This window comes from Galeopterus variegatus, unplaced genomic scaffold (assembly GCF_000696425.1).
Source record: "Galeopterus variegatus unplaced genomic scaffold, G_variegatus-3.0.2 Scaffold4804, whole genome shotgun sequence".
In the NCBI taxonomy this organism is placed as follows: Eukaryota; Metazoa; Chordata; class Mammalia; order Dermoptera; family Cynocephalidae; genus Galeopterus; species Galeopterus variegatus.
Genome location: NW_007730915.1, coordinates 95525 through 106786, shown reverse-complemented (window position 1 = coordinate 106786; position 11262 = coordinate 95525). Strand labels below are relative to the sequence as shown.

Below are 11262 nucleotides of genomic sequence, written 5' to 3'. Positions count from 1 at the left end.
CCCTTTCAAAAACTTGTGTTATGCTCATTAATTCATCCTCCATAAGTATAATACCTGCATTTTTTTGCATTAGATCATGGGATCAAGCCACAGACAGAAGGCTACTTTTAACTAAGGGATTTCATAAAATGTCTCTCAAAGTGCATATAGATATTCTGTGTGCGAGCACGTGTTCATGTGTGATGTGTGTGTGTTATGTGTGCTTGTGTGTGTGTGACATGTGCTTGTGTGTGGTATTGTGTGACATGTGCATGTGTGATGTGTGCTTGTGTGTGTGTGTGATGTGTGCTTGTGCGTGGTGTGTGTGAGACGTGTGCTTCTGTGTGTGTGACATGTACTTGTGTGTATGTGTGGCATGTGCTTGTGTGTGACGTGTGCTTGTGTGTGTGTGATGTGGGCTTGTGCATGTTGTGTGTGTGTGACGTGTGCTTGTGTGTGTGTGATGTGGGCTTGTGCATGTTGTGTGTGTGTGACGTGTGCTTGTGTGTGTGTGAGACGTGTGCTTGTGTGTGTGTGTGTGTGCAGTGGAAAGCAGACCAAAGGGAGGAGACAATATCTGGCTGTAGCAAAGAGCTCCTTCTCCAAAGCTTCTGACAAGTGCCTTGGATTTCATCACCTGCGGGAGTGTAAAAATGCACAGAATTGACTCCATGTGGAGATTAGCTCCTACATTTCTAGTAAAATACATCGCATGATTGATAGCAGTGGCTGACTTTGTTCTGACAGTTTGCTGGCCTTGCAGGGTCCTTTCTGCTGGTAGAGAATTCCACCTGGGACCCATCCTCCGCAGGCACAACAGACGCAGTAACACGTAGAAGTAGGTGCACAAATGTCACCAGCGCTGCAGAGGACAGCTGAGGGAGCCCAGGATTGTGTCCTCTCAGCGTTCAGAGCAGTCAGGCTGTTTCTGAGGTTTCGAATGTTTTAAAATAACCACACAACTGCAACACCATGTTTAGAACAGATGCCGATGTAGAATCAAGCCTGAGATTTCACATTAAAACAGATCTATTCATGATACAAAAATTCACCATTCACTAACTAACTCAGTATAAAAACTGAGATATGTAAGTGGAATTTAAAGACTTCATCATCAAAAAAATAAGGCATAGGAAACAAAACTGCCCTACCTATGAATTTGCAGCATATTAAAGGAATTTTACATCTTTTTTATATGTGCTCTTAATTTTAAATAAATATGACATACGTTATTCAAATGGGGCCAGATGATCACAATTAGGGTGTTTAGCACAGTGCCTCGGGCACAGAAATATCAATAACCATCTCCCGAACAAAAGAAAATAGTTGAACAAAGCAAAAAAAATAAAAATCCACAGAAAATAATAAAAGTCATGCGTTTGTAAAATATCCCTGTACGTGTCATCTTTTGGAGAGAGAAAGCTGGTAAGACGTGACTGCTTGAGCACAGGAAATGTGCAGGGATCCCAGGACTGTAGTTCAAATATACACTTTACTGATATTTCAGTAACAATTTACAATTTTTTTTGAGTTCCTGATAAATAGCCTCCTTATTTATTTGGAAAAGTGCAGAGTGGTCACAGAGGGATAATTTCTCTGTCTTTTTGACCAAAGTCAGAATAAAGTCGTTTGTGAACAGTACCAAACCCCATGAGCCAGTGAGGCAGAGCAAGAGGCCGCGCTCCACCTGTGAGGGGCGGTGGCTGCAGGGACAGGGGACCCTCTGCGCAGGGAGCAAGCGACCCTGGCGGTCAAGGCAGGGTGCCGGCTCACTCCTGGTTTCCTTCTGGCTCCACTTCTGGGGACCCTGGGGGGCACCTGTGTCCACCTGCACTCGGGAGCGAAGAGCAGAGTAGATGCGGGCTGTGGACACCACACTGTCCCCGGACACGCCGTCGCTGGAGCTGTGTGCCCCTTGGAGCAAGCCCAGGTGGTCAGTGCCCTCAGTCCACCAGCGGCTCCCAGGTCCCTAAAGCGGGGCTGATGGCACCTGTGTGCAGGTGCAGGGGAGGGGTGGGGACCGAGTGGCAGGAGGGCGCACTCACCCACAAAGAGCTGGCTGTTGAGCTGCAGCAGCACATGCCCATCCTTGGGTGCCTGCTGTGTCCCCTGTGGCAGCAGGTCCACCTGCAGTGACGCCTCCTTCACGTTCCTCTCTGCACGGACCAGGTGCCACCGGTCATCATTGAGGGGAGCTGGTGACCGCACCGTGACCTCACAGGGCCCGTTCCCCACGTCGAAAGAGAAGGCCACTTCCGCCGGGGCTGGAAACAGAGGGATTTTGTGCAGTTAATTGCCAGGAGGGACCCAAGCTGGACACAAAGGGAGTGCGTCCTCAGGGACACAGGGGTGTCGACCCATCAGTGCAGGAAATCATCTTCTGCAGCAGGTGGACAGGCAAAGTTAACTCATGTTTGGGAAAACACTGATTTAAAAAAATTGAAGCTCAGAGTGTACAGTGCATTTTTCTACGTACTGAATGGAAAAGATAATTACCCATGGTGGAGAACTAGAAAACATCTGGATTTGTATGTAAAATGTAGTCCAGAATGTCACACAGGTTTATAAGCTGGTTGTAGGGTGTGGGTCATAACATGACAGGTTCATGCAATGAAAGGATTTGGGGATTCAGTAACACTCTGAGGAAGAACTACTTGAACTTAACCCCCAGTCTGTACCCAGCTAACTGTGTCTTCAAGGGGACTTGTGCAGACAGGTGCTGTCCACAGCTAGGAAGTGCACGTCCAAGCACATGTGGGTTACCTCCTCTTAAACAACTGGTTCGTGGCATTCACAGAATTGAGGACTGGAAGGAACTAACAAGGAGATGGTGCTAATGATTCAGGGACACAGGAGACCATCTGAAGAGCTGGTGACTAAATAATGCATGCCCCACAGAATGTTCTGGAAACTTACAGCGCAGCTCTAGAGTGATGAAGTCTGTGATCCCCAGGTTCTCTAAAAATACCCCAGATGAAGCTGTTGTCTTGAAAAAGAAAGACACGTCGGCACTGAGTTCTCCATGGAAAGTTGGGAAGTGAAGGTATGAAGTCTCCGTGTAGAAAGAAGCTGAATTCCAAAATGATCCTTTTGGGGGAGAAAGAGGGGATAATGTGAGAGGACAAATCAATGACCCCGCAGAGAGTTTGCGGTTGGATGTGGCTGTAACCTGAGACGCCCACACGGTTTTCCCTGTGAAGTTCTCCTGAACGTGTCTCACGTGGAAGTCTGGATGGAGAGACTGGGAAGTGGGGTGTCCTCCTGCATCACAGAGGAACGCACAGTTTTACACCATATATAAGAAAAATGTCTTCATGCTGAACCCTTTGTTCATGCAAATCCCTTTGATAATGTCCCAAACCTTATTTTATTACCCAAACCTTAATGTATTCATGATTTGAAGTTTAAAGCACCTATGTGACTTTGAACTAAAAAATATCTTGGAGAAATCCAAAAATCTGCCAGTCCTAACCCTCGCCACCAGACATCCCAGTAGCTCCCCTCAGGCAAGGTCACATCCTGACAGTGGCACGACCCCCACCCCCTCCCTAGGTCAGGATGGTGTATCCTTGTGGAATGTAACGTTCCTCAGTGGAAACTTATTCCAGGCTGTGATGATGTCCTCATGAATACGCTGCCTCTATCTCACTCAGTTCCGCTGCTCCTGATGGAACAGGGTTGGAAAACACCCACGTTCATCACACTGGTTTCTGCTGGTGTAATTTCATATTGCTCAAAATCAATGCAAAACAAATGGCTTAAGCATTTTAAAGATGCTCAAATTGACAAAGAGCATCTTCCCCAAAGATTAGCATTTTAATTGAAATAAGGCTCAAAGAGGCGTGTGATCACGTAATACGAAGTGAATTTCAATTACCGTCCAACCGTGGTTCTCATCGGCACGCTCATGGCTCTGCTGTGTTTTTGGCCGTCCCCAGCTTCCCTTCTGAGAAAAGGCTGTGAGGTTCGGCCTCGGCCGGGCGCCGAGTGACCGTCCCGGCTCTGAGAGACATCCCAGGACAGCCACTGCGAACGCGGGCCTTTAATTTAAACAGCCCACGCCACGTCAACCAAAACATCTGCTCATATCCTCACAGCTAAGTGAGTTCACACTCCGAGGAGTGAGTTCACAGCCAGGGTTGGAATCTGCGACGTCAGGCTGTCCGCTCACTGCAGTGACAGACGAGGCCGAGCCTGTGCTTCGAGCCCTGTGCACACCTGCATTTACCTCCTGTCATGTGCACCAGGCAGACGGTCACTCGTCGCTTCTCAGCTTTAGCAGGAGGGGACCAAATTCCGGAGTCGATTCTCAGGCTCCCACAGCCGTGTCTCCCGCTACGAGGCCCAGCTGCACGGGGACAACCCTGTGCCCCACACACGCACACACGCCAGGGCCTCTGCTGCTGCTGCTGCTCCTCGTGGCCCTGTCTGCCCAGAGTTCCTGGCCTGCCCTCCTGGGCTCCTGACCCTGGCACCCGCGGGCCCGGGGCTCTGTCCTCGGCCCTTGCCCTTCTCCTCTGGGGCCTCGTCGGGCCCCTGACCGTCTGTGGACTCCCCGTGCACGTCCACAGGAGGCAGCTCCCTGGGGATGTGCGGTGGCCCCAGTGCCTCCCTCTCTGGCCGCTGTCCACGTTCCTGACGCAGGTGTCTGGAATGGCACGTCCAGACCCCATGACACTCACATCCTCAGTGGTGGCTCCACTCTCTGCTCGTAGACTGAATGCTTGCTGTCCTCTTGACTCACAACTCTCGTCCATCTGCTGTTTAAATCCCGTCCAGACCCCATGACACTCACATCCTCAGTGGTGGCTCCACTCTCTGCTCGTAGACTGAACACTTGCTGTCCTCTTGACTCACAACTCTCATCCATCTGCTGTTTAAATCTTTCTGCTGTGACCTTCAGGTACAGTCCCAGTCCCGTCCTCAGCACCTGCACCACCGCCTCAGTCAGAGCTGCCGTGTCTCTGCAGGGGCCATAGTCTCCCCATAGCTGTTTCCCAGCCCAGGGCCTCGCGCTCTCTGTTCCCTCTGGACACTCTTCTGTCATCCTCAGTGTGTCCTGCATGTGGGGAGCTGTCCCTGTTCCTTCTCCTCACTTCCTGTCTCCCAGGGGATGGGGATGCCCAGGCTCTGCTCTCTGCTGGGTCCGCGGGGGCACTCGGTGGCTGTTGGATGAAAGGACTTGGTAGCATTTCCTCTTCCTTTAACCACCGAGGTGGTGGGACTTCTCTCATTCTGACTTCATGATGTATCCTCCCAGAATACCACTCATGGCTTGTGGGGAAACAGACAGAGGGAGGCAGGAGGGAGGAAAGAGGAGGCAGGGGAGGGGCTGATGGAGGAGAGGGGGCGGGGAGGAGGGTGGGGAAACTGAGGAAGAGACCTGGAGAGCAAGGGGAGAGGGCAAGGATTTCCAAATGGCAGGCACTGACCAGACCTGGGTAGGACAGCGGAGAAATGCTGTGGTCTGGGGACTTCTGGAGTGGGAGCCACCCCGCTTTGTCTGAAATGGTTGAGTTGCAACAGCGCCAAACGCAGGAGAAATTAACGAAGCATCTGTCTCTGAGTCTGTCCTCTTCAGGGGGCTTGTTTGTCACCACGTGCATCTTAAGCTCTAATGGCCTCTGGGCAGCCAGGACTCCCGTCACAGCAGGTGAATGAAAGAGTGGCTTTGTGGCTCCACAGCACCTTTTCATACCAGAGGGCACTTCCCTATGTCTCAGTGGATGAGAGGCCCCGGCCGCCTGGAAGAGCGTGGGGGTCGGGTCTGCACCAGGGAGGATCCTGGTGAAAATGGATCGTGGCTATAGAACTCTATTTGCATTTCAAACATACCACTTCAGAGTGCCAATATTGTGAATAGATTGAATCACAGGAGCCATTACTTCAAAGAAAAGAAGAGACAGACAGACAGACTGCTGCAGAAATGAAGAAACACATCACTGGAGTGCGTCTGACGGTCTGTGTCTCCAGGGGTTCTGGATCCAGCCCGTCCGTGGTGTCGGGCAGCTGTGAGTGTCACTGTAGGAGCCCCTGTGGTTCTCTCACTGGGTGAGGGAGTGTGGGGGGCTGTGTCCACGAGATGATGATGCTCTAGAACCTTCTCCTGCAGGGCGTGGTCCAGCGCTTGGCAGATGCCTGCCATATTTCCTGGCCGACTGGAAATTTTCTTAGAGGCTTTTGCTGCATTTCATAGAAATGGTTTGGACCAAATATTGAGTAACAGTGACACAGCATTTTCTGATTTTAAAAAGGGACTGAATTCCTTTTATTCCATTACCACCCCCAGTGGAATGCAGGTCTTTCCTCTGACCAGCCGCTGTCAGGGGAAAGAGGAGGTTCCCAGCGCTACTTACGGTCTCCCTGGCACAGCAGAGGCCCCAGTCTATACGCTGCCTCAGAGCCCGGACGGTCAGTGTCCGTGATTACGATCTGTGTGACCGGGAGGTGTTTCCTGTAGGCAAGCACACCTGTGTCATCGGCCCTGGGGGGAGAAAACACTGCATGAAGCCATGCAGGGCAGGTGGCACGCAGCTCCTTGGGCAGGTGCGTGTCAGGCCAGGACATGGTCACCACCCAGACACCGAACATAGTGACACACTTAATGGTCTCTTTTCAAGCCCAGGCCATTTTTCACACAAGTGACCACAGAGAAGGCAGCAGACAGTCAGGAGTGTGGTCGTCTGGGCCAGGCTGAGACGATTGGGGCAGCGTTTTTAGGCTGCAGATTGCTCTCCCAGAGGTGCAGTACGGTGCGGGCTTGAGGGGGGCTCCCACGCGTCATGCAGTGTGAAGCGTCTCGTGGGTAAACCTCCAGATGGTGTCATTAAATACTACTAAAATATAATAATCTATACAATACAGAAATGTGAAAGTAATTTTTTGCTCAGACTTCCATTTTAATAATTATTATTTTTAAAATTGTCTTGCTTTTGCTTTGTTTATATTGGTTTCATAAAAATAATCTGACTTGAAACCAAGTTGGGAACACGTTGCCACGTGGTGTCCTCTGGTTTTACCCACGAGGATGTGCAAGGACAGTGCCTGGTAAACACCGTCCCAGGATGTTCATCCCAGCTCAGAACAGGTGGGGGACGTCTCCCTGCCCTGCACCTGCACAGCCTGAGGGACTCTGCTGGCACTCACCACTGTCATGAGTGGCTTTATAGAAGTGCGTATTTGGGGGCAACAAATAACATTTCTGGAAAAAATGCAGAGAGGATTGGGATGGGGGCAGGCGGCCTGACCTCACAGCTCACAGATTCCTCCCGGGCCAGTTTCCACCTCTCTGAAATAAGGGTGGCTTATGTTTGTGCAGAGTTTTCATGTTCTGTGAGGTACGTCAATTTTGTGTTTGTTTCTAATTTACAGATAGGAGATTCTGATTTGAAGTAGAAATACCCTGAATCTAAGGAACAGGTAAGTCGACCCTGCACACAGCTACCAATTCTGCCTCTGTACGGATTTGAAAAAAGGAGCCAAGTTACTGAATGTGGTCCTCCTGTCTTTTACGCAGTTAGAAATTCTCTTATTTAACAGGAAAATGTGTCTTCATAGTTAACAAATTAACCATTTTATTTTAGATCAAACTGAAATAAAATTGTTATTTAAATGTTTCTTCCTATGTTAATAACAACCTGTTAGCTCTATCTGGTGCATGTACTGAGATATAAAGGAATAAACATTAAAACTTGAGTAGTCAGATGTTACATTGAGGGAATTGAATCACTTGCCCAATTTAGCCTCAATAGCCCATTGCTTTACCTAGTTAAGTTTCCATTTCTTCACAGTCATGAAGAAAATACAACACTGATTTTCCAGATTTGTTAATTCTCGGTTTTGGAATAGAACAGAGTAGATAGGGTAGAACCGTGCTTTACCTAGTTAAGTTTCCATTTCTTCACAGTCATGAAGAAAATACAACACTGATTTTCCAAATTTGTTAATTCTCGGTTTTGGAATAGAACAGAGTAGATAGGGTGGAACCGTATTTTGGAATAGAACAGAGTAGATAGGGTGGAACCGTAGGTTATGGAGAGTGGGACAGGCCAGTCTGGGGGACTCTTTAGTGTGGCGGATAGAAGGCACGTTAGTTGCTGTCTGGCCATCAGTGTCTCTGCAGACAGCACACTCAGGTCCTGTGAGGTGGACACCCTGTGGGAATTTGAAGATCTCACAGTTGTTCACTGAGGATCCTTGAATTTTTTAAGAATTTGCAGAAATAAGTGCTTTTTTATTGAGTTTAACAGTATGCATGTAGCATACTGTTTGTAGCATACTTAGAATACTTAAGATAAATCTCAGTTCCCTGCATGAGTGTTAACAAAGGTAATGAGATAAGTCTTCATTCTGTGTTGGTTTGAAAGCTGTGTTTTCGCCCAGTTCGGGGGAGAATGGCCTTCACCATGGTCAGGTGAACACATGTGGTTCCCACACTCCCTGCTGCGTTCAGGGACTGCAGATTTGGGGGGGCAGCCAGACTCATTCAAAACTGCCCAGTTAATAAGGGCTCACCATTCCCCTGTTTCCTGTTTCCTGCAGAGACTGCCCTTCAACACGGGTCACCTGTTCTCATGGGTCTCAAAAATTCAGCAAGAGAATATTAAACCTCCTTCATGGACACTCCAAAAACTATGGACATTTTTATGGGTTTTTAGAAGTTAGAAAGGAAGACAGTGGAGGAATCTTGGGCCAACTCTAACTTCTAGTTATTGGCTGGTGGGAAAAAAACAGAAATGTTACTATTGTCCACAACAAAATAATTCAGAACCATTTTTATGACCAAATTTAGAAACAGTTCCAAATGAATAGAATGATTTTGACCTTCTCATGAGAAGTTTTACTTAAAGAAAAATATATCATCACTAAAAACTTTCCTGATCAATTAAATATTCATATTAGAAATACCTCCAGACATTCAAAATGGCTTAAAAAATAATATAATATAATAAACACCAATGTACCATCTAAGTTTAATAGCTGGAATATTACCAGTGGACAGGAAGAAACAAAAGTGTAAGTGATTATGGATGTCATGATCGTGTGTGCAGAAAGCCCAAAAGTATTTACAGAGAAGCTACTAAAATTAAAAATGTGAGCATATGAGGCCCAGCAGATACAAGACCAATCACACAAAACTCAACTGAATTCTATACACCAGCAACACAAACATGGAAATGAAATGTAAAATGATACAATTCGCATCAGCATCAAAAATATAAACTCTCCAGGAATAAAACTAATGAAGGTATTTAAGATCTCTACACTGAACACTGTAAAAACATTAGTAAGAAAAATTAAAGAATTGGAAAACTCAATATTGTGAAAATGAAGTTCTAACGTATCAACACAATCCCAATCAAATTGACACAAGAATCAATTCCAGCCAAGGAAACTGAGGCAACAGCTGCTGTATAGACATGAAACTTGAAGCACATCCCCCAAAAGAGAAACAGAGACTAGATGGGAAGTGAATAAGCCCACAGGGAGTCGTGCAACCTGCAGGGCTGGAGGACAGGGTGTGTGCTCACTAGTGCAACCTGCAGGGCTGGAGGACAGGATGTGTGCTCACTGGTGCAACCTGCAGGGCTGGAGGACAGGATGTGTGCTCTCTAGTGCAACCTGCAGGGCTGGAAGACAGGATGCATGCTCACTGGTGCAACCTGCAGGGCTGGAGGACAGGGTATGTGCTCACTTGTGCAACCTGCAGGGCTGGAGGATAGGGTGTATGCTCACTCGAGCAACCTGCAGGGCTGGAAGACAGGATGTGTGCTCACTGGTGCAACCTGCAGGGCTGGAGGACAGGGTGTGTGCTCACTAGTGCAACCTGCAGGGCTGGAAGACAGGATGCGTGCTCTCTAGTGCAACCTGCAGGGCTGGAAGACAGGATGTGTGCTCACTGGTGCAACCTGCAGGGCTGGAGGACAGGGTCCATGCTCACTAGAGCAACCTGCAGGGCTGGAGGACAGGATCTGTGGTCACTCGAGCAACCTGCAGGGCTGGAAGACAGGATGCATGCTCACTGGTGCAACGTGCAAGGCTGGAGGACAGGATACATGCTCACTTGTTTTCTATAGGTAGGAAAGCAAAGGGGAAAGGCAGTAAGTTTGGGGGAAGCATGTGAAAAAGGTAAAAGAAGCTGACAACAGTGAACCTAACATTGACCTAAAAGCAGAGAAAGTCCCCTCAAGTGTGTAGATACTGGAGAACTGTATGTAGGTCAGAGCAGGGAAGGGCTTTATACACATACATCCTCAAGAGGCAGCTTTGTAAAAAATGATGAAATCCTGTCATTTGTAGCACCACAGGTGAGCTGGAAGACATTACATTAAGTGAAATAAGCCAGGCAGTAAAAACCACATGTTCTCACTCATAGTTGGGAGGTAAAAAAACCCCAAAAAGTTGGGCCAAACCCGTGGCTCACTCGGGAGAGTGCAGCATTGGGAGAGCAGTGGCGCTGGGAGCGCAGTGACTCTCCCACCGTGGGTTCGGATCCTATATAGGGATGGCCGGTGCGCTCACTGGCTGAGCATGGTGCAGACCACACCATGCCGAGGGTTTCGTTCCCCTTACCGGTCACAAAAAAAAAAAAGTTGAGTTTTTAGAGGTAGAGAGTAATTGTGGTTACTAGGGGCTAGGAAGGGAGGGGAGAGGCTGGTTAGTGGACACGAGATCACTGCTAGATAGGAAAAACAAGGTCTAGTGGTGTGCAGTGATGCTGGCATCTATAATTAACCATAATGTATTGTGTGTTCTCAAATGGCTGGAAGAGACGAGCTCAAATGTTATCATCACAGAGGAATGTAAATGTCCGTGACAACAAACACGCTAATAAATGAGGGGGAGCTTCAGAATCCTGCACAGAAAAGAAAATTAGTGAAAATAACAAAGGCCATAAGCCCCCTCTCACGTGGCACCAGGTGCAAGAAGAGCCACGCTGTAGAGAACCACGCTGACCGGAGGTGGACCACCTGCAGTCCTGTCCACAGAAGTGCAAGGTGCCACTTCATAAACAGAAAACTACCATGAAACAAAACCAAATGAGGACAGCAGATGGGAGGAAACCTCCTCCCCCAAAGACCGGCGATGAAGTGAAGAAAACGGCGGCAGATCTGAATTAAATGTCCCTAGACAAGCAGGAGGAGACGTAGCTGGACGTGGAGGAATCACAAGTTCAAAATGAATAACCATTGGGAAGAAAGGAAACGGGTTGGTTGAAATTTAAAAAATATGAGAAAACTACAAAATTATATAAAATGAGGAATAATTACAGTGAGCCCAAGA

The 11262-nt window shown here is 48.1% G+C and overlaps 1 protein-coding gene across 1 annotated transcript in view; it reads right to left on the bottom strand.

Moving 5' to 3' along the window:
- The window catches only part of LOC103603822 (contactin-associated protein-like 3), a 103851-nt gene that overhangs the window by 35161 nt on the left and 57428 nt on the right, over window positions 1–11262 (bottom strand). Inside the window, exons 13-15 of the mRNA XM_008588409.1 lie at window positions 6336–6463; window positions 2896–3066; window positions 2025–2243 (exon numbers count right to left, since the gene is read on the bottom strand). Coding sequence (XP_008586631.1) covers window positions 2025–2243; window positions 2896–3066; window positions 6336–6463 — 518 coding nt within the window. The remainder of the gene's footprint in view (window positions 1–2024; window positions 2244–2895; window positions 3067–6335; window positions 6464–11262) is intronic.